We start from the raw sequence: 24,918 nt of genomic DNA on the forward strand, positions 1-24,918 counted from the left end.
ATTTGAATCAAAGGTTGTACCTTAACTGGGAGGTGGTGCAAATTGCCTGCAATAGATAATAATAGATTGTGCTGTTACTTGCATGTCGGTTTGGATAAAAATTTCACCTTAATGAATAGATGAAATGCAAATGTAGATGACACTCCACTTCATTTATGCCTATTCAGACACACACACATACTTGCACTTCTCTCTGACTAAGGAAGATGCAGGGCACATGCAGCTTTCTTCGCCATCAGAAACGCAGTGATAAACAATTAAATAACTTCAAAACTTTACACAGATTATAGTGTTTGTTTATATTCAAATTATATGATTTTACATATATAACATAAAGCAGTCATGTTCAACAACAGCTGTATAAATACATATATTGCAGTATAAACAAGCATTCTTGCACTGTATTTAGTGCACCATCATACCATAAATATGTGTCAATTGTCTTCTTGATTATAGTAAATGTATCTACTGCTCAAATGTATAAAAGGGGGTAGGCGTCAATAAGCCTATAAGCAATAAGCTTCTGCCTACTCCTTTTGAGCATCATATCCACGTTTTTTATTTATTTACTTACTTATTTATTTGTGCATGTATCCTTCTTTGGTTTTGCCTACTGTGCTGAACCTTGCTATTATGTAGAACTTTGTGGAACTCAGATGCTCAAATAAATAAAGATGATGATGATGATGACCATACACCCAATAATGTGCATCTACAGTACACTGCCATTACAAAAGTTTGGGTTCATTAAGAAAAAAATAAAAAAATAAAAAATAAATAAATAAATAAATATATATATATATGTATATATATATATATATATAAATTTGAAAGTATCTAATGCCAAGACTGCATTTATTTGATTAAAAACAGTCAATTTAGAATAATTTAATGCATTTTCTTGCTGAATGTATTTATTTCTTTCAAAACAAAAATCTTGGTGACCCCAATCTTTTAAACTGTAGTGTGTCTTTCTTAACCTGTTCATAATACATATTTCACACATAGACACGTGTAAGAAAACTTTCAGGCAAGATGAACTTTAGATCTGTCTTAGCTTTACTGCCATTTTTCATCAGACAGTTAAATTAATTGAATTCAACAGTGAGTACTTTTGTCACAAGAGTTCCAGAAATGCTTTTTAGCTTTGCTCAGCCTCTTTTTTCCCCCCAGAGCGTTTTTTTTCCAACCCTAATAGGAAGATTTTATGATAAAGTGTATTGACAGATAGACGCTTGAACACGTTAGTTCCCATGGTGATTTCACAGAGGCACGTTTAAGTTTGCATTGTGTTTCACAGCCTTGAAGGAGTCCTTTCAGGTAGACTCTCACTGTTCGTTTCTGTCATTCTCTGAGAGTTTCTATTTGTCTCTCTCTATATTTTATGCCTTCAGATTCAAACACTTGTTGTAGATGTAACTTGCTGCTATACAGGGATATTCAAGATGGTTGACTTTTCGGAAGTGAAGTCAACTAGTACATGTGTATATATATATTTTTAAGATTAACTGTGATATTTTTTGCAGCAGAACTTTAAACCCCTCTCTAAGAGGCTGCATTCATGCAGAATCTAAATGAATCCATTTTAGTGTGTTGTCGACTCGTTAAACTTTATCTGAGGAGTTGCAATTATTTTACAGCCATCAAAACACCACTTGTGTAACAAAGCACCCTCAATTATAAATTAGACAATTACAGACTTCAAATTGCCTGCTGTGAGCACTGAGCACAGGTCTTGCCTTTTTTATGAGGACTGTTCTAGCAGTGTTTTCCAAACTCGTGGAGGCACACCAACAGTACACATTTAGTCTCTCTTATCTGACTCATCTAGTTCAGGTCTTGAGCTGCATTTAAAATCACACTGTCTATTAGGTTCTTCATTTGATTTGAAACTTTCTTCACAACCATTAAAAAAGTTTGTGCAATTTAGTATGAATATGAAGCAGAACTGCTAGTCCTATGTAGGGCTGGGGGATTCAGGAGCCTATTTCAGCATCTCATATTGTGTATCCTAATTATACAGAACTAGTGTTCCTGTAGCTCACACAGTAACAGCATGGCGCTTGCAAGTCGTCAAGTCAAATTTATTTTTATAGCACTGACGATATACATTGTTTCAAAGTGGCTTTGCAGAAAATCATGATGTTATTGTTTATAATATCTTAATATTTTCATATCATGTCTTATTTAGCAGATTAGAGCTGGGCCGTAATATAGTTTACATTTTGCGGCTATACAAGCAATCAAACGGTTGAGATATGCTATATAGTGTATATTGCCCTCCGCGAGTATATTGTATTTATGCGAATATACTTTTAACTTTATATAAAAAGCTAGATGATAGTATAGTTACAAAATATAGTTACATTATGCAAAAAAAGAAGAAAAAAAAACAGCCAGTTGAGATTTAGTATTTATCGCTTTACGCAAGTGTACTGCATGTTTGCGGATAAAGCTGGATATAATATACTGTATATCAAACTTTATATATAGAGCACTGAGGTGATATAAACAAATCACGCTTCTGAGATTTGCTGTATTGTGTATATTGCTTTGTGAGTATACTATATCCATGAGGATACTATATGTAAAGTAGAATGTATTATATATCCAACTTTTAATATCTGGGAAATAATATATTTATATTTTTTGATGATGTAACAATCAAATTGTTGAGATTTGCTGCTGTAAATAGTACATTCCACTTAACGTGAATGTACTGTATGTATCTGAGTAAGGTTGGATATATTAGTTATTATTTGGTATGATACGTTATTTTGGATTATGGTGGATATATATAAATGTATTTAAAGGGATAATTCATCACTGTCATCATTTTACTTCCCCTCAGTTTCTTTCTTCTGTGAAACACAAAAGAAGATCATTTGAGGAATTTCTTTTTACTGTACAACGAAAGTCTAAAACAACATTTTGTATAAACAAAAACAGTTGAAATATTCATCGAAATTTCTTCTTTTGTGTTCAGCAGAAAGAAGGACATGGAATGACATGAGGTTGAGGAAATAAATACCCCCTGAATATGTCAGCTGAAATATCGTTTTAAGATTAGTTGTTAAGACAACTCATTGACTAGTCATTAAAATAGGTAGTTTTTAACGCTAAGGTAGATAAAAGGCAACAGGTATGTGTGCACAGCAGAAGTCCTGTTAAGTGCTGGGAGGGAGGCATGGAGCTGTAGCCCCAGCATCAATTTTCATTTTCTTCTCCTCAAAAGGCCCAGAGATACTGAGAACCACTCAGGCGTCAAGATCTCCCACAGACAGAAGATGAACTAGCAGGCCCTTTTAATTTTAATCCGGAGAAGATGGAGAGTTGAGCCCTGCCCTCTCTCTTTCTCAGCCTCTGGCACTCGTGTCAGTGAGGAGATCATTGTTCTTTTCTCTCCTTGCTTTCATTCGACTCCCTCTCAAGTCCCCCTAAAACCCTTCATCCCTCCACCTCAATCAGTTCTCTGTATTTCTAACAATGACTCGTAATTTAAGCGACTTCACACGATGTGTAATCAAACCGGCTCTTTTCGTAAAGGGTTGATTGTGTTCTCAGGAGGTATAGACACGCATATGTCTGGCCAACAATATGGCTAATGAAAAGGCCATAAGGACCCGGATTCCGTGACAAGGAAACAAAGCCTCGTGAATGAATATGCCAGCTTTCTAATTACAGACAATTGACATTTCCGAGTCCTCTGGGGTATCGATGCCGGGCTGACAGTAGCAAATGCCAGTGCACAGAACTTCTCCATTACAAAAGATATTCGCTTCTGTGTTTGTTGAGAGTCTAATCAAACAAATTTATATTCATGGCTGGTGACCTAAGTAAGTTGATTCGCAGGATTTATGCACGCAAGGGAACGAGTCGTTTATATTGGCGCGCTTGTAGTATCAAGGACATTTATAAACCTCTGTTGTCTCTCAGGCATTTGTGTCAGGGATTTTTAATGCTTATTAAAGATAAATTTAACTGTAAATTAGCCCAAATGCCTCCCACAGCGATTGCGGATTCAAGACACGTCACCTGCGTTGATTGTCTTCATCATGAACATTTGTTTTTGCCAGTTTGGTTTATGAAGTTGTCCATGAAGGCCTGTGAGGATTTTAAGTGATGCAGTAGAGGAGAGAAAAGATGGAGGATTTGCAATGTGAAAAGTTAATAAAGTGGTCGTGTGTGAGAACAAGACCCTGTTTACAGATTTGGATTGAAGGATCAGGAGTTCAGTTTGTACATTTAGTATTGCTGTGTTCCTCAGCTATTTTAGTGAAGTACTTCTTTTACCTGACTGTGTGTCACATGAGTTGTCTCTTTGTTTTTTATGCTCACCAAGGCTGCATTTATTTGATCAAAAAATACATTAAAAACAATGAAATATGATCACAATTTAAACAATTTTTTATTTAAATATATTTTTAAATATATTTAAAAATAAATAAATTTATAAAAATAAATTTATATTTATTCCTGAGTGACGGCAAAGCTGAATTTTCAGCATCATTACTCCAGCCTTCAGTGTCACATGATCCTTCAAGAATCATTCTAATATGCTGATTTGCTGCTCAAGAAACATTTTATATTATTATCAATGTTGAAAACATTTGTGCTGCTTATTTATTTGTGTGAAAACCACAATACTTTTTATCAGAATTCCTTGAATAGACAGTTCAAAGGAACTGTAACAATGTACGTTTGTAACAATGTAGGTCTTTACTGTCACCCAATTTAGTGCATCCTTGCTGAATAAAAGCCAAAAAGTCTTACTGACCCAAAATCTTTGAACAGTAGTGCATATTTATGCATTTTTCCAAATTTTTTTAAATCCAAAAATAACCAGCAAAATTTAAACCCTTGTTTTAGCTGAGTGCTTGATTGCCATTTTGTGCGTGTGTTTTAAACTATCTCCAATGTGATTGATTGAATCTCACATTTTAGACCCATTTACACCTGTATTTAGTGCTGTCCTGTTGCAAATAGATTACTTGAAATAGATATCAATATCAGGGATAAATAGAACCTAAAACCCTGTTTACGCCATTCATCTTTGATTCCATTTTACATATTTTTCCTTCAGAATGTTTGTTTTTAGCAGCAATAAAAATGATTTGATCTCAAAAGCATTGAATGACATCTTCTGATGTCGTTTATAAATGTTACTTGACAACCAACAGTGAGAACACCTAGCATCCCAACTGTCAGGGACTAATGACATGCAACTAGCAGTGTGCACAGGGCTTAGCACATATTCCAAATCAGAAATCACATTTTTTATATCTATTTTTGGCCTTGTTCATCACTTTTATTGACATTGATCATGTAGAGTTGACAGGAAACTTGGCAAATGACACAAGATGGTCTCAAACTCGAGGATCTTGGAGAATGTGCTGCACATCACTATAGGCAACAGATGACATTTTAGCCACAGAAAATTGCAGAAGGACTTGCTGCCACTGCCATTTCTACATAATTTCACCTTGAATGGAGACCATGCGGGTTATCCAAAGCAACTGAAACCACTGCTGCATTTTGAGGCCTTAAAACCCATTAGACTATTTCACCCCCTTTATAGAGGTCACAGTAAAATCGTCCGTTCTGCTCCCACCGCAATACCATACATCCTTTTACGATGCTTTCCAGATGTCTAAGAATGACGCCATACAGTCCTAACGATCTGTTCATTCATTAATTAATGCAAGCAGCCCTCAATATGCAAACATTTCTCCTTTTTTAATGGCTGCGCTATAAAATGTAATTTTGTCAACTGGGGCCCCCGTATGAGAAATCTCTAAAGACCAACAAATCTTGAAAGATCGCCATAGAAAAAGCAGAGATTATGACCTCATTAATAAGCATTAAAGGCAAGCAATGCAAGCTTAAGAAGTGTGTCTCTGTGGACGTGTGGGAAGCGGCTGCGTTGAGCTCAATGTATCTGAAAATTACCCTTCGGCCCCTACCAGCAAACTCCTTTCTGCTAGTATTGGATTATGCTAAGTCATTGTGGCTAATTACTCTCTTCCTGATGGTCATTTCTGTATTATTTTTTTATTTTTTTCCAAAACAGAGGGCTATGTTCTTGTCATTTGCACAGTGCAAGGAACGTTAATTAACAATTTTCTACTAATACCCCCATTGGCTATAACACATGATGCTAGCCATACTGGGGTTGATCTTTGACTTTGAGTTGAAATCTTAGAACTTTGTCTCCAAACAACGGCCATCACAGACAGTGTTTTCCAGCCAATTTGGATAATGGCTTCTTTATCCCCTAGCATAGCGGATGCTTGTTATGAACAGGATGCTTTTATTGAAGAGCAATAAACTTGGGTGAATAAACTTTAAGAAGCCTTGTTTTTCCACTAAGGTCCATTAGCTGGCCTTAACTGCAGTATTTGTTGTTTACACCATACATACAAAAACACTACATGCTAAATAGTCACCGTAATGCAAGCTGCATTATATATTCCTGAACATCGTTGGTCTCCTCTCTCTCTCTGACTCTTGCACTTTTTTTTTCCTGCTGGGTCCCGCATGCATGTTTCGATTATTGTTTAATTCCAATGTTATGAGCTGAATGTAATGTTACGGTGTTGACCGGTCAGAAATTAATAGCTTGTTGCGTGACACTGGGAGAGCGGTAAAATTTACCATCAATTCCGCAGACTGTCCCCAAGTTTAATTACCGTTGGAATGCTGACTGGTATTTTCATTATAGCAGGTTGAAGAAGGGTCAAAGTAGATTTGCAAACGTTCACTTTCTCCCCCGGCAACATTTTATCAGGTGCTTGAAATGCTGGAATAATTATATATCAAGCTGAATAAATAATTGATTCTATAATAGCCCCTTTCTTGTCCTCTTGTGAGACCCGACCTGAATTTTCTCCCTCCCTCACTCTGGGCTCATCTGCTTTATTTTAATTCAGTTTATTTGGATAGTGCCGTGTCTTTCTGTCTGTCTCTCCATCTGTTATACCAAATACTGCATTAAAATTAAATATTATAACAGAATTGTCACATGTTTTTAAAAAAATTGCTGTAGAAGAGCTGGAATCAGATAAGCTTAATATTCCAGTCAGGATTTTTAGCTGATCTTTATTATTGTTTACGGATTGAGGGATCTATGCAGAAGTAACCTATAGAAGATTTCTTAATAAACTCTCCAAGTTCATCAAAGTTTAATAGCTGTTTAGATGTGCTGTTGGGGGAATTAAGTCCAAAAGGTTACAAGAAGTTGCTTCACTAACACAATAAGAGTGTCTGTCTTGTTGTTTTTAACATAATTGTCAGGGGTTGTACTCCTTAAGGTGAATGCAAGATAAATATGTGTGTGTGTGTCCACATGCATCTACCATTATGTCTTGTGTTTAGCTGGCTGTGTGTGCGGCAGAGCATTCTAGAGCAGGGGGGCAGATGGAAGAGAAAAGTCCACATTGAATTAGCTTCCATCTCTGTGCTCTAATGCTGTATAATGGCTGCAGACATCTCATGGGTAATAGCTCAGGGATTACAGAGAAGGCATATTGCTCTTAGTGACACCACTAACCTTATTAGAGAGAGAGAGAAAGAGCGAGAACGAGAGAGTTCGATGTGAATTTGCAGTGACTGGAGCCTGAAGAGATGTATTATTATAATAGAAAGTACCTGATCCAAATAACAGTTATTTACTGTATCTTGTGTACATGATGACAGCCACGTTTTCTCCCAGTCTGTATCATTTCACACATGAAATGTTCAACTAAATAATTATGTATCTAATGAATTGGGCTTTTAATAGTGTATCGAGGTGTTGTGTAACCTAAACGAAAGCCTTTTTGCATGCGCTGTTATTCCTTTCCTTTATTAACCTTTATTTCCTGAATTTCCCAAGCGGATGAATAAAGCATCCATCCATCCATCCATCCATCCATCCATCCATCCATCCATCCATCCATCCATCCATCCATCCATCCATCCATCCATCCATCCATCCATCCATCCATCCATCCATCCATCCATCCATCCATCCATCCATCCATCCATCCATCCATCCATCCATCCATCCACAACAGAGTTAAAATATCCTGAAAGTCGTACACATACACATACACATTCATTTAAAACATTTACAGGCTGTAATAAAAACACCCTAGTAGTTTTTTAAAAGCAGAGATTGAAATATATGTCTCTAATTTCAATGACTTTTGTAGTACATTCCAATCATTTGGAGCAGCAAAACCAAAAGTGGAACGACCATAAACAGTTTTCTTCCTAGGGAAAATGAAAAAAAAAAACATGGATTAGATCCTATTGATTAGATTAGATAATGATTAGATTGGTTCCTTTATAAATGGGAATAACAGACTGCATGCATGTCTGACCTCTTAGTCCATACATCTGCAGCACACACATTGCTTGCCTCTCTAGAGCTTGTAGTACATGTCTTTGTATGTATAACACAGCTAGATAGAGACAACTCCGGCTATTTATCTGTGTCTGTTCAAATAGCCAAGTGAGGAAAAATACTCTGAGATGTGGTTGTGGTTTTTAAAAAGTGGGTTTGCGTTGGTGTAAATGTGTGCCTGAGTTGAATAAAGAGTGAGAAAAAGAAATATAAATGGCAAAAACTCATTGAAAGCAAGATTGTATTTTTTTGAAAACTGCATTGCCAGCTGGTTTAATCGTCTGGTCATCTGAATTGAATGAGTCCCTGCTTGGAATTGCTTATGGGTTATTATGAGGATACTCTTACTCTTTCTTTTCGCTGAGACTTGTGTAGTATGCCCTTCACAAGTGTGAAATGGTTTAATTTACTCTTTCATTAATTGCTTTGGTGGATCTCGAACTGAGCCACACGAGGGGTTACTGAATAGCCAGTACTAATCTAAAACTCCATTAACTCATGCCGGGGGAGGATTTCTGATTACACAAGGGGCAAATCAAATAAAACACTTTTTTTTCTGTTAAAGATGCTCTAAGCGATGTCACTTCTGGTTGACGTTCGAAGTATTGTCAAACAAAACGGAGGCTAGCTCGAACCTCCCTCCCCCTCATCCCGTCCCCTCCCCCTCATCCCGTCGCCTCCCTTCTGTGCTTCCTGAAACAGTCATGAATTCGGGACTTTGCACGTTCCTTCTCCTTTACCCTCTTCTTAGCTACGTGTGTCGGCTATATCAAAATTCAAGAGAATAGAATTCTAACGTTAGTCGTTGTCGTTGTCTAGGACATCTCTCTTCTAGCTAACTTCCCTCTTCATGCTTCTCTCTCCTCCACTCACCACACCCCCCTTCATGTGCACGTAAACTAACCCCCCAACCCCCACCCCCACATCATTCTTGTCGGTTATTGGCTGGAACACTGTTTGTTATGTTTCGTGGGCCAGGCTGGCCCAGTTTGTTTTTCTTGCTGTTTGTGGAGCCTGGGCTGTGGACCGGGTTTTCTTTACAGTGTGTTCAGGGGACAGGCAGATAGCGGATAGTGAAGAGATGTTTGCTGTATGTGACAAAAAAAGTTTTGGCCTAGAAAGCTTGTGACATCACTTATAGCACCTTTAATGTATTGCTTTTCATCGCTCACATTTATGTTTTGTTTATCTGAAACTTCCATGTGATATAGCTGGGAAATTCTGCAATAATATATGCGTGTATATATATACAGGTGCTGGTCATAAAATTAGAATATCATCAAAAAGTTGATTTATTTCAGTAATTCCATTAAAAAAGTGAAACTTGTATATTATATAGACTCATTACATGCAAAGTGAGATATCTCAAGCCTTTATTTGTTATAATTTTGATGATTATGGCTTAAAGCTTATGAAAACCACAAAATCAAAATATCAGAAAATTAGAATATTACATGAAATCACACAGTAATTACACAGTGATACCATGGTCATTGAACCAGGTTTTGGTTCTTTTGGCAGTGTGGGCAGGTGCGAATCCTGCTGGAGAATGAAGGAAGCATGAAGTGCTCTGAAAATGTCCTGGTAGACGGCTGCGTTGACTCTGGATTTTATAAAGCACAGTGGACCAAAGTCCTCTTTTCTGATGAGAGCAAATTTTGCATCTCATTTGGAAACCAAGGTCCCAGAGTCTGGAGGAAGAATGGAGAGGCACAATCCAAGATGCTTGAAGTCCAGTGTGAAGTTTCCACAGTCTGTGTTGGTTTGGGGAGCCATGTCATCGGCTGGTGTTGGTCCACTGTGCTGTCCACTCAACGCAGCCGTCTATCAGGACATTTTCAGAGCACTTCATGCTTCCTTCAGCAGACAAGCTTTATGGAGATGCTGACTTCATTTTCCAGCAGGATTTGCACCTGCCCACACTGCCAAAATAACCAAAACCTGGTTCAATGACCATGGGATTACTGTGTAATTACTGTGTGATTTCATGTAATATTTAATTTTCTGAGATATTGATTTTGTGGTTTTCACAAGCTGTAAGCCATAATCATCAAAATTATAACAAATAAAGGCTTGAGATATCTCACTTTGCATGTAATGAGTCTATATAATATACAAGTTTCACTTTTTTAACGGAATTACTGAAATAAATCAACTTTTTGATGATATTCTAATTTTATGACCAGCACCTGTATATATATATATATATATATATATATATATATATGTGTGTATTTTTTTTTTTTTTTTTTTTTTTTTTTCTCAGTGCAGCTTTTGTTCGGAAGATTTAAACTAGATTACATTCAATTAACTCAACTAATTTAATTAACTTCAGGTGCTGATTAACTAAATACTCATATTGTTTTGGCAAAATAAGCTCACTAAAAATGTAAAAAATTTAATTTACATTAAAACTACAGTTATTTTACTTGCTAAACACGGCATTAGATGTGTATGGGGGTTTGGTGAGCTAATATAATTTTCCAAGCAGTAAACACTGCTTAGGTGCAAGCTGTTTAATGCACAAAGACTCTTGCAGGGATGTTTTCCTTTCACTGGTTAGAAGATTGCATTTGTGTCATCCATTGATTAGCATCTTGTTTTGGAATCACTTGTTATACAGCAGCCATGAAAACATGAAAAAAAGGAGGAACAACAGGGGATGCTAGGACCAGATAAATGAGGGTGTTTCCCTGGATACGAGCTGTAGGAGACAAGGATGCAGCCATTTGGGGAATTGGACTTGTATCGATTGCCATTATTAGCCATTCTTTGCATGAACACACAATTTGTTGTGTTTTTTTTTTGTTCTTATTTAGGAGACGTTTGTTCAAATCTTGAACAGTCTGACTAGTTCAGAATTTAAATTCTCTTTTCTTTTTCTTTTTTTCTTTTCTCTCTCCATTGCAGTGAATAAGCACAAACCATGGATCGAGACGTCCTACCATGGTGTCATCACGGAGAACATGGACACAGTACTGCTAGACCCTCCCCTGGTCGCACTGGACAAAGATGCCCCTGTCCCTTATGCAGGTATAAGGCTTATCTAACTGACTACACAGCGCTCTGAAATACTCTATTATGATTGGTCAGTCATGTCATTCGAGCCATACGGGCAAATGTTGCCGTTGTCCCTGACAACCAATGTCTTGCACTGAGCATGTCTCACATGTTTCATGTCTCTAGTTTTCTTTTTCTTGTCATGATCAAATCAGTTTAACCAGGATCAATATTTCATGTCCATTATATATTTATTAGTTAAGCTACATTGTAATAAGTGAAATTATGTACATTCAGATGGTCATTATATTAAAATAAAACCCCTTGACTTTAGTATTTATTTGGTCATTAATGACATTCTGACTGTATATTTTTCCCTTTCTAATTAAATAGTACTTTTTTTTCTATCGCTGCATAATTTTTAAAAACAATCTTAGACAAGATCTTTGTCTAGTTTAGACATGATTGGATAATAAAATTGTATTATTATTTGGAACACGGTCCTTTGGAATATTGTAATTATAGTAATATAATACTGATTCAAAATTATATTTCTTTTCATATAATTATATATTTAAACAATAATTTATTCATAGCCATTTTTAAAACAATCCCCTTTTAAGTCTTTAATATGTCCTAACATTGTACTACCAATGCTTCATTTTGAAGTATGCAGAACATGCAGAATATATATCTTTTTAATTAAATCGCAGCCTTTTGCAGTTTAATCGTGATTGTTATCCTTTTGATTGAACTTTGCAGCTTGTTTTCCTCATATCTAATCCATTATAATGAGACATACAAGCTCACTCCAGAACATCCAGGATTATTCCAAAATGTATAGCATTGGATGGTAGCTTGGTTCTTTAGTGTAGTGTTCCTCTATTCCTTTGTGTGTAAGTGAGGCCGGTTGAGTGTGAGATTTTATGTGTATTGCAGCATAGTGCTCATATAAAAGAGATTTAGTCAACGCTTTCCTCACTGTTATGGAGACAGATCCGCCTGACCTTCCTGTTATTTCGGAGTGCATTTCCTGCCTCCATATCCATTGTTGTGGTGACACACAGCCCTTGTATAAGTAGATCTTGTCTGCTTTTCCATGGCCGAGCGTTCAATAAACTGACCGGCCTTGAAAATCAGCTGGTACAATGTGCGTTTTGGCTTTCGAGGAGAAGGAGTCAACACTTAGAGTGTCAGTCACCTCTCATGGAGCAATGAATGAAGGCACAGCTTTACGACTTGTGTGTTGTTTATGTTAGACAGATTCTGACTCGCTGGGTTTCAAGTGCAGGTTGTTCAGATGGGGTAGCAGGAGGTTGGGGAGGGTGGTGGCTGACTGATGCAAAGTAATTAAATAAAGTGATTTTTTTTCCCCCAAAGAGGAATGTGTGGAAGTATTGTGACAGGTAACTCTCTACAGCTCATTAGATGACAATGCCTAGAATTAATCTCCTCTCTGACAGCCTTGGCAAAAATAACTTTTCTAGCTTTTATATATTGATTTTTGCTACTTGCACTTGAAAAGCATGCTGTTAATGGTGAACTTGATGAAGACTTGTTCATACCTTGGAGAATCTTTTAGCTGACAACATGCCTCTTTTTCTTTTACAGTATTACAATCGGCTACTGGTGATGACTGATCTTTTCAGTATGTTACTTCAGTGTGTTTTGTAATATCACACTTTAAAGTCAGCATGAAATGAAAATCCATTCTACGTGCAGGTTATTGATCTTTTAATGTGAATGATTCATCCATGCAAAAGGTTTTTTTTTTTTTTGTTACATTTATTGACCTTGGACTTTATCATTAAAATATCACAACTCGATCTTTTGGTAAAACAACATACTTCTCTCTAGTGACATATGCCAGATTTCTCTTATCATTAAGTTACTATTTCTATTACTTACTAATAGGCTGAATTGGTGCTCAAGAATAATTTTTATAAGAACAGCATTTATTTTAAATAGTGATCTTTTGTAACATTATACATGTCTTTACTGTCCTTTTTGGTCAATTGAAATGCCCTCGCTGAAAAAAAAAAACACTAAAGGGGTCCTTTATTATGCTTTCACTTTTTCAAATTTAGTTGGTGTGTAATGTTGCTCTTTGAGCATAAAAAGATCTGCAAGGTTACAAAGATTAATGCCCATTCTAAAGGGAGATATTTTATTTAACAGAATTCACTTTCCAAGAACTAAAATTAATGACTCGTTTGGACTAAAACGTTTTTTTTCCAGGCTTTGTGAAATCAAAAGGTTACTCATTTAATCCCCACCCACGGAATACGAAAAAAAAAAAAGGGGGGACAAATAAGTTTTGGTGAAACAAATAAGTTTTGGTGAAAAAAAAAAAAAAAAACCAGTGTCTCTTTGACACAGCAACTACACTGTCTTCTCTAATGCAGCTCAAAGAGACACTGTTTTTTTTTTTTTTTTCACCAAAACTTATTTGTTTGACCTTCCTAAGTTTGCCGAACTTAGAGTGGTTAAAATTTGTTTTAAACACTGTTCCTGAACATTTAAACCCCAACATTTACTGTATGTGTGTGCTGCCCATTTTACGGAGAACAGCTTCCAGAACCTAAGAGAGCAGGCTACGCACAAAAGCTTCTCCTGAAATGGAGCAGTTCCCACTTTGTAGGGACAATCTGTTGTTTGTCGATCACAACTTGTAAGTATGTCTTATTATTTGTTGTTGCGTTTTTTTATCAACAGTTCCAATTATAAGATTTATGTTATAATGATTTATGTTATACATTATGCTATAATGTAAACAAAGGGCAAAGCTTTGTCTCTGCTCACCTGCTAGCCAACATTAGTGTTGATATAGTGTTTACTGTAGCTTTTGTAAGCTCTCGCTTTTGTAAGGCTATTCACCGCCCCTTTAAGAAAATTAATCTTGGTTTTGTGATCGATTACCGTTTGTATTACCATAGTTTTCTGGCAAATATCATGATTAAATGGTGTATAACATCGTATCTAAAATGTATAAGAAAAAAAAAAAAAACATACCACTGCTGAAACGTCCTTTGAAGTCCATGCTTGCATAGTCTGTGCATGAAATCCGTTTTGCACGATCCTCTTGTTTTTTAACATTCTTAAGTCTGAATCGGGCTTGAATTGGTTTGAAATTGACGCCATCCTTAATATTTACATCTGAGTAGAGCTCCCTATTATGGTGAGGGACGTGACATTTGCAGAACACGCGCTAACTGGTCACAATCACAACACACTGGGCCAGCTAACCAATCACAGCACATTTTTTATTTCGGAAGGAGGGGCTTCATCGAAACGGAACTAAACAGAGCATTCGGGCCAGACTGGGGAGTGAGGTGCTGTAATAATGTAAAATATTTGAAAAATAACGCGTTTTCAACAATCAAGCATGAAAGCATATTCTTGTACACCCCAAAAACAAAATCAAGACTTCGTAAAAGGGAATAATAGTTTTTTTGAAATGTCTTACTGTCCTCAAACTTAACCACAAAGAGAATAACTTTAAAACTCAGGGCCTTTTTTTCCCTGCATAATCCAGATTTTTTTGTAAACTTTTTTTGAGAAAGTCTTGTGCACTTATTACTTTGATTGATCAATGACAGATTAATGGTGGACTGCAGCTGTTGTTAAAGCGTCACCGGGAAATGAGTGTTGCGCTCTAATTTGGTGACAGGTGATATTTCACTGCCTTTTCACGGGGAGCCAATGGATACACACGTAAGATTGCTGCCAGGGAGACTCAGAGAAAAACGGGCCCTCCATCTCAATCCGTCATTCCCATAATTCTCTTCGCTCCCATTCTCTCCGTCTTTCTTTCTCCGTCCCCTTCTCCTCTTCCATGTCAGACCGTGAGTTATGCGCGGGAGCCTTTGTCATCAATCCTGTTTTCGTCTGTTTAGAGAATGGAATGCGGGCATCCTTCTGGCATCGCATTAATTGGGGTGTGGGAACACGACCCGGGATTGTTAAGTGCTTCGCCTCGCCCTCCTTCGTCTTTTTCTCCTGCCTCGCTCACTGTCTCCCATGTATCAGCTTGCTTTGATGTAAAATAACGATGATGAGCCTCAAGTCGATGATATATGCTGAGGCAGGGATCCTGAAGATGAATTGTTATTTCTGGGAACAAGACTTTCCCCTGTAGAGCAGATAGCGTAGGTCTTGTAGTATGCACAGAGCATTCTCAATCAAATTACAGTGAAGGATAAGCCAGAGTCAGTAGAGGAAGGAAAAAAAAAGAAACGGCAGCTTCATTTGCTAATTCTTTATCTCGGCTGTGGCTTCAGCAGCCTCTTTCTCATTAATCTCTTCTCTCAGATGATGTACAATGCTGTATTGTTCCGCTAAACTTTGCCTTCCTCGCACCAGATTAGCTAACAAAACCCAAGCTAGGAAGCAGTCCAGGGAAACTATGGATGGATTGCAAAAACCACACATGAGAGTGAAAATAGAAGGATGTAGTGAAAGAGAATCGCAGCGCCTGCAGTTAAGATTCTTTGCAGCTGTATTGTGTTCCTTTTATAGTAGCGGGACCTGAATTGAATGATGAAAATGTTTTTTGGGGGATAACTTTGCATGTTTTCTGATTGTGTTTGAACCATGCTGTCTAAAAAAATCAATAGACTTTGCAGTTGGATTCGCTAGTGGATTTTGCTGTTAATTAAATTGTTAAAAAAGAATGCCTCTCTTCTGTGTTAGAAACTGTAAAAGAACTTTGGCAGTAATTTTATCTTGTTAGTCGATGAAAAGAGTGTTGATTATGTGCTGGTCACAATCCTCTCTAAGGTGTGACCAGCTGTCATTTAAAATTAAGAGTGTTGTACTTTATGCATAAAATCACTTTTCAGCTCAGTCTTTTTCCCACAAGGTCGCTTGCTTGATGTGAATAAGAGCTGATTGGAGTGTCATGCATATCATATTTTGTGACAAACAATTTAAGAGATTCATAATAATCATGGTAGGTTATTATAAACATTATAAAGTACATCAAATGTCCCAAAGATATACATTACTGACAAAACTTTTACTTGTACATTTACTTGCTTCTGACCTACTATTCTACACACATTCATCAGTAAATAAATAATGAAAGATGATTAGGTTTTTTTTTTTCATGTGGGCTTTCTAAATGATAAATGCAATTAGTTTCTATGCTTTCGGTTAATTAATCTGAGATATAGATGCTTAGAGGATGCTTAATAAAGCAGATTAGGGGGCGGTTTAAACAGGCAGCTTGAGAAAAAAAGCGAGCAGTGGAACGTTTAACCAAATGTGTTTCATATAAACAACCTTGCTGGGCGATCATATAATTGTCCTTAGACTTTCAGTAATAGTAATTCATTTGATATTTTGTAGATCTAATTAGTTTTTAGTCCTACTATTTGGTCAACTTTTTTTTTCTTCAAATGTCTGATTTTCTCTAAAAATGCAACCATAGTAACTCGACCTCCTATGTTGTGGACTGTGAAATGGTTCATTCCAGCCCCGTTCACTCCGGGGTCAGCTGTGGATGAAAGTCTAGGAATTATTTAGAAGTGTGTCTGACTGAGTGAGTTTTTGTTATGATGTGCGCGAATGAGAGTGTGCCCTACATTTCGCCTACATGAAGTGAATAAACAATGTGCCCTATCCCTGTCCTCCTTTGGAATTACATTCAGTGATCTCTGAGGGTCGGGAACCATGCCTGAGGAATTATTTTACTAACTTATGATTCTCTTACTCATATAGTTTCATCATAGTTTATACACTTGGGGTGACAATTTCTGAAGTTCCCGCTGCAAAAAATCACATTCTGACTTCACATTTGTAGGCACTAATCAGTTTAGGAAGTTTTGTATTTTTGTGCGATGCTGTATGTGCATTTTCATGTTTCTAATTTTTCCCTTTTGTTTTATTATTTTTAGTAAGGAACCAAACCGAAGCGGCTGAGCCAAGCATTTGTCATGATGTTTGTCATTTCCCATGATGCTTTGCGAACGCTGAAAATACAGTACCTGTTATGAGCGTGAACTATTGTTTGGCACATACTCTGTGGCCCACTGGGATGCATCCCAAAGATGTCCCCAGATGTTTTTTTTTAAAGAAATTCACAAGCAGCCTCCGTTCTTCCCAGGTTGTCAGCGTTATATTTGGCGGAGAAGAAACCACGATAATCATACGAATGAGTGATAATTGAAACAGTGAAAGCTGAGAGAGTTCTTGTTTTGAATCCATCCATACTGCTGGTGAGGTGACGTGTTCAATTTCGCTGCCAATATCTCCCGTTTTGTTTCGAGGAGTGTGTGTGTTTGAAAATAAAAAGTGTTACCAGAGACTCGAGGTGAAAGTCAAATTAGAATTCTGAGAATGTGTTAGATCCACAGGGATCCACACTGCCGAATCTCTTATGCCTTCTCTTTCTGAAGTGTAGTTTACTGCATATATCTCTTGCATGGTGTACCACCACTACCTCTGAGATATATTTTGTGATATAGATGTTGTTTCAATCAGCCTCGGGTCTTTGTTTATGCTACTTTCACAGAATTAAAGAAGCTGGCCTACCCTGCAGTATAGCTTGCTTTCTCACAGCTATTAGCTAGTATGCTATCAGTTCAGTTATTGAAATAATAAAAATAACTATTTTACACGCTAATTAAATGGTTAAGTACGGAAATATTCCTGTGAGGTCTCTTTTAATAACTGAAGAAATTCATTACGAGGGTTCATATGCCACAATCTCAAATGATTATCTTTGACTTGCACCTAAGAGAATTGAAATGAGCTCTTCAAGAGGTAATTGGTAATCATAACGACACATGCTTATAATACTGAATTTTTAGGCTTGCATTTGCAGCTGTGGTAGCCAAATGGGATAAGATTTGACAGCATTTTCTGATTAGTGCCAATGGCTCCTAAAAGCCCCTTCTAACTGGAAAATGTCCACCACCGTAGCCTTAGTGCTGATTAAAATGACACTTCCACCTCCGTAAGAGACTGGGAATTCAGCCAGACATCATTTGCGAGCTAATTTAATAACATCTTAAGGTGTGCGGATGAGAACGAACCAAACACGGCTTGTTTTAAGGGTCTCTTTAGAGATCCCCCGGCTCGGTTTAATTAGCTTCTGATTGATGGAATGATTGTAAAGAGCCTGGCGTTACATTTCATTTAGCAATTTTTATGGTTTAATATTGTGCGTTTTCAGTTTGGTCCCTGATTCCCCAAAGTTTCCGCTGAAATGCATAACTTGTTATTGGCTGACCTGTTACTTTCGCAGAATTCATCTCACAGGAGGGTTCCTTGAAGAAGCTCTTAGAAGCACATTAGCAGCAGACTTATTATGATGCCTGATTCCTTTGAAATAACAAAGGACGATTATTATACCTGGAGAAAGCGATCCGTTAGCATTCCCTCTCATCGCAATGGCAGTTGCTCAGCTGGTGCAGGCCTTCCCGTAATTATGCGACCTGCTTTCAGCCATCTGTTCTTATGAACACTCTATTTTTGGGCACAAACGTTTTCAAGCCAATGACCATTGATTTTTCGTTGTCTGCTCTTTGATGTTACAATACAATACAATACAAATTTTATTTCTATAACACATTTAAAACAACTGCCGTTAACCAAAGTGCTTACCAGCACAGATAATACAACAAAAGCATTTCACACAGACACACACACACACACACACAAAATTAAAACCTGTTCACTGATTTTATTATACTTTTTTTTTGGCTTGCTGTAATGAAAGTAACAGATCGCATGTGTCCCTGCATACAGTTTTGGAGTAAAAACACACTTAAGGTATGCTAGATAAATGCCTGATATGTTCTACTGAGGTAAAAGTTGACTAATGTGATGCATCTATCACTAGATATCACTCTTACATCAGGTATAAACAACAAGGCTCAGAATATAGTTATTGCAGGTTAAACCATGCGTTATGTAGCAGATTCTTATGAAATGCGCTTGGCTAGAGTTCATTTTGGACCCTGGGAGTTTGGACAAACTTTTAGTTTACATAGACAGCAGAAATGTACTTGCAGTAACTTAGTCTTGGAAAAAGAAAAAAAAAGCTTGAAAGTTGATTATTGATTCTCCTGCGCAGTTGCAGAAAACAAACAAACAAACAAAAAAGATATGCTCTGAATGTCAAGACAAAGCAAAAAGAAGTGTAGAATCTAAGTTAAGACTAAGGACAGAGGACAGTTCTGATGACAGATTCAGACGCACACAAGGAGCGATAACCTCACACCTAAATGAAGTACATTGATTTCGATTTTTTGCACATCATACTGTCTATAACTTTGGATTACCAGTCCATATTCTGCAGACACTATGGAAATCCATATTGGCTCCTCGCACTTCTTCCAAAAATATGTCTGCTAAAAGTGCCTGCTGCCAAGTTCTGTGATGAGAAAACTAATTTTCCTCTAGTGAAAAATGATTTCTCAAGCACAGGAAAGAATCTGACTGGAGAGGGTCTCTTGGAGAGCAAGTGTTAGGGCGTTGATCAAACCTCTCAGGTTCTGGCACTGCTTCTGGTCTTGATGAAGGTACAGGAGAAAGGGGAAAAAAAGCCTCTTTTTTCCCCCTTCCTCCCTTTTCTTTTCTTGTGTACTTCATTTAATCTTTCTGCTGCTTTCTCTTTCTGTAAAGTGAGATGGGTCTGGACATAAATGAAGGTAGTGCACATCAAAGCATGTTGTCTTCAGGGGCCACTAATATCCAGACACTGATCCATTCTCATGTGAGAGTGAGGAGAGTGAGAGTCGATGAGTAAAGCATCTTTCCACTTCCTTTCTTGTCTCGGGCTCTTTAGAGATGATTTGGCCTGAAAGCAGCTGAGAAGAGGAAAGGAATGAGACAGTGTACTGGAGAGGGCCACTAGGGCTTTCTGATTGTTGGCAAAAATGAAAGAATGATTTGGGTTTGCTGTTCAGACATCGAGATTGCACAGAGCAGGAACCAAAAGTAAGATTGCGCATTCCCTTCCGCTCTCAGAGAGAGCCTTGTCAAACTTCCAAGTACTTACAGTATGGCAAACTCATCTCTCAGGGGGGATTTCATTACATTTTGCTGTCAATATTCAATGCAAAACGTTATTCACTAACCACCCACAATCCAATTTAACTAGACACTAATCTGTAGTGTTGTAGGGCTGTGTTATGTGTATTTAAATGAAGTTGTTGTCATTCTTTTCCGCTGTTACATCATGGGGAAACCAGGCACATCCTGATTTTACTCAGAGTAAGGCATTCCTAGATCAAAATTTATTATCCAAAACCTAACCCTTAATCTAGGGAAATGAAAGGTTGACATAAATGGTGTATACACCATTAAAACCCTAAAATTAGCACTGAACCTAACTCCAAAGTCTGATTGATTGTTAGAAATGTTGTTTCAAGATCAATATTTAAATTAGATGGAACCTATCTTTCATGCTAAGCTGGTTTATGATGGCTATAGTGTTTGGTGTTGGTTTAGCTGATGGAACTGCATAACAATGCTGTTTTTAACACAGTACTACATTTTCTGATGATCAATAATTCATCAAATTATTAAATTATGGGGACGGACGGGTATTATAACCAGGTATATTCACGCACATAGGCCTGGTTTCACAGGCAGGGTTTATATTAGGCCAGAATTAGGCCTTAGTTCAATTAGGACATTTAAGTAGCTTTTATAGATATGCCTTTAAAACATTACTGGTGTGCATCATGAGACAAAACAATGGCACTGACATATTTTAAGATATGTCAGTGCAAGTTGCTTTGTTAAAACAGCTCTAAACATGCATTTTAGTCTGGGACTGGGCTTAAGCCTTGTCTACCAGGGAAGTTGTCGCACTTTCAGCTTTTTTCTTTTTTCCACCGGCACTTTCAGCATCCTCCAAAGCTAAACACTCAGAATCGGAAAGGGAAATTTGCAGTTTGCAAACAGCATTCAGCACAGATTTATTTTAGCAATGTTTATGCACTTAACCTGATTTGCATAATTTACGCATTCATTGTGTAATGACGCAAGGCCTAAAACAATGCATGTGCAAATAAACTGCGATGTCAATGGGCATAATACATTCTTAGTTAACTAGTCTGCATGTTTCCATAGACCTGTGCATCTTTCTTCAAACTTATAAATACATATAATATGCAAATACATTCTATATTATGCCCTGGATATTCAGCACTTGTTATTCGTAGGAATCCTCAGCTGGCAAGTTTTATCCTTGAATCTTCATTAACATTTTACTTTCAGTAACTTTATATCCTCTACACATTTTTACATTCAGATACTTTCTAAAATCACATATCAGCTATTAGCTTAAATTTGTCTTTGAAAACATGGAGTGGTTTACTAAATTAGTATCATTTGGCTACATTTACATAACACCAGAAACGAGCTATGAGTCATGGGCTAAAATTCAGCCAATAAAAGCACTGCATTAATAAAAGTTTGTCTGTTGGAAATATGATCCAGATTACACTGATGTGTGTGTGTGTGTGTGTGTGCGTGTCTGGAATCATAAAACACATACTGTATATGACTGGCAGCACTCAAACTAAGCCGATTAGAAAGCCATAACCTCAAAATATCAGTAATATTGTTAACGGTTGCAAGCTTATCCAAGATAATTCTAGGTCTATATGATAAAGACCTGGGCCTTTGAAAAAAATTAAATAAAAAAAAAAGCTTATAATGAACAAGTAAAAAATGCATGTATAAAAGGTTAATGTGGCAGATCTAATGAGATTGAAAGGTTCTGTAGTTCCTAAAGGTTCGGAGTTCAAAGCACTCATAATAAAAACCGTGGTGTTGGCTGATGCAGGTAATCCGCTTCCACCGAGCTGATGCCATTGTTACAATTCTTCAATCACAGTGTTCTGTGGTTGGATTCATACAGCGAGCTGCCTTTCATCTCCTGTGGATGGAGAATAAAGACGAAAATTGTGTATATTTTTTCCTATGTACTTTTTTTCTGTTTTACATTATCTCTAGATTGTGTTTGTGAAATTAGCAGGTTGCTTTTGGGAGTTTTTTTCTTTCTGTGGCAATAGATTGACATGAGCGTGACTCAGTCATTTTAGCTGATTTACTGGTTTTTGGTTCCAGTCTAGTATTAGCATGATCAAGTAATTTGCATTTTGTTATTGAGATATTAGCTAGGCTTTGTGAGACTTGATTATTTATGCTTTTTTTTCTCCTTTAGCAATTTATACACAATGAAGTTGGAAAATGATGGCAGAAAATGCAGTCTTAAATTAATAACACAATTTGGGCTACAGCAAAAACAAACACTAAAAGTGATTTCTGCTGCTTTCTCAATTTGCTTAATTACAAGCTAATGCAAAACAGTTCTTCAATATTTTGTCGCAACTTCATTTATTAAACTTAAACAACTTAAATTAATTGATTGCAATCCATTTAAACTTTAAAAAATAGGGACAACATGAAAAAAGAAAAGAAAAGTACAAACTTTTTAGAGTGCTAAGGAGTATAGGAAAGTTTTGAGACATACTTCTACAACATCATAAATGCATCTGCCACATAGTTACATGCATCCTGTCATTTACCTTGCCTGTCAATAATTGTGTCATAGTGAACGCCATTAATGTGTACTCTCCACATATCAGTTTAAATACGCTACTCAACATTTCTTCCTACCATATTGGAGAGTAATAAATCTGCTAGTCATGGATCTTTCACAGGGAGGACATTACTCATGTTTTTGCATAATGATGCATTTAAAGTTAAGTCAAGTCACCTTCATTTATATAGCGCTTTTAACAATATAGATTGTTTCAAAGCAGCTTTACAGTGATAAAAGGAAATTACAGTAACAGAGATTGTTTTGGCTTTACAGCAGCTCTAGAATAAAGTTATTGTCCTGCTAAAGACTGATTGATTCACTTCCGTTGCAAAGATCATTAGTTATTAACTTAGGGGCCGTTAACACGACACCGCTCTAACAGAAAGCACTCAATGCGCTCCGGCCCGCTCATCCGCACAACAAAAGTGCCTGGTGGCTCGAGAACTCAAACCCTGAAATAGATTTCAAGGTGCAAGCCTTGACATTTAAAAAAAAAAAAAAAAAAAAAATTTATCTCTGCGGAAACCAGTGAAAACGCAGACGGCGTGCACATGCGCATCAAGTGTTTAGTCTATAGGTATCTGGCCTTAAAAATTTATAATAAAGAATTATTTATCGCTTCCGCGTAGCCACGTGAACCGGAATTATCCCGACAACATTTTATCTGTACAGAGGTAAAGACAAGGGAAGGAGGCCTTCACAGGGGAGAGACTAGAAGACACTTCAGGACTGCGTTGTCGTCGTGTCCAGGCGCAGGTCCTTCATCAGATCTGGATACGGCCTGGATACGGCGGACTGCGGTAAACCTCGGGATAAACAGAGAGACTAATATTACCGTAGATTCTTCTTATGATGTATCGAGTACATCAGGATTTATGGGGAGTGTTCCCGGTTCCGGCTGACCTAATCTATGCAGCCTAACATTGAATTATAGAAGTCTATAATGTGTTATGTGTATGTTAGGTCAAAGAGATGTGTTTTTAGTCTACATTTGAACTGACAGAGTGTGTCTGCTTCCCGGACAATGTTAGGAAGACTGTTCCAAAGTTTTGGTGCTAAATAGGAAAAGGAAGAGGTCATATGATTGTTTTTAATGTTTTCCTTTCATTTAGTGTGTAATGCATCTGTTTGTGCATGTATAATATCTGCAAAGTTACAAAGCCCACAGTTTTGCTTGCTAACATGTGCTATTCTAGTAGTTAGATATTTTATTGGCTTACCTGTGACATGTCAGATGTTATTGTTGTACTTAAATCATAATTCTGCTATGAATGAGTAAAGTTTATGGCTTAATTTAATCTTAAGAAAACTCATCTTAAATGTGTTGAACCAACTATATCGAGTTCAGCCAAAGCATTATTTCTTTATTTTATTATAATGTACATTGTATTTGAGTATTTATATATTTGCAAAGCTTCCAGTTAGTTGTTACAAATTAATTTAGTTTAATTATTTATAATAAATTATAATGATCATTTTAATAACAAACCACTTTGCTCAAATAAATAAATAAATGCAATGCAATGTTAATATAATTAAACCAATAAGTCAGTTTTCAGGATTCTAAAATTCTGCTTTAATTCCACAACATCCTGTCAATCTTGTTCTCTTTGCTGTGTGTGATTATAGAGCTGGGAGCTGATCACAGCAGAGGCTAATCACACTCTAGCAGTCTGTCCGCCCGCAGCGCCATGACATGACATGCCACAGTTTCTTACCAACATCTCTCGGTGAAGTTTAGATGCATCGCTAAATTCAGCCCTGACTCGACGTTTGACTTGCAAGATTGTAGACATGGAACATAAGAGTGTAAAGCAAATAACTGCACATGCATTCAGCCTTGAAATAGAATCAAAGGTGCGTCCATGATACACAAATGGAGAGTTGTCACTGTGAGAAAAGTCGAAAGAAAATTAATTGTACATACAGAGGAATACCGCTTAACCTTTCAGTCAGCCTTAAATCT

The 24,918-nt window shown here is 37.0% G+C and overlaps 1 protein-coding gene across 1 annotated transcript in view; it reads left to right on the forward strand.

Moving 5' to 3' along the window:
- Window positions 1-24,918, forward strand: part of clstn2a (calsyntenin 2a) — a 233,936-nt gene that overhangs the window by 94,711 nt on the left and 114,307 nt on the right. The window contains exon 2 of the mRNA XM_079875823.1: window positions 11,297-11,419. Within this exon, the coding sequence (XP_079731949.1) occupies window positions 11,297-11,419 (123 nt within the window). The remainder of the gene's footprint in view (window positions 1-11,296; window positions 11,420-24,918) is intronic.

The sequence above is a fragment of the Squalius cephalus genome (assembly GCF_949319135.1).
Source record: "Squalius cephalus genome assembly, chromosome: 7".
Classification (NCBI taxonomy): Eukaryota; Metazoa; Chordata; class Actinopteri; order Cypriniformes; family Leuciscidae; genus Squalius; species Squalius cephalus.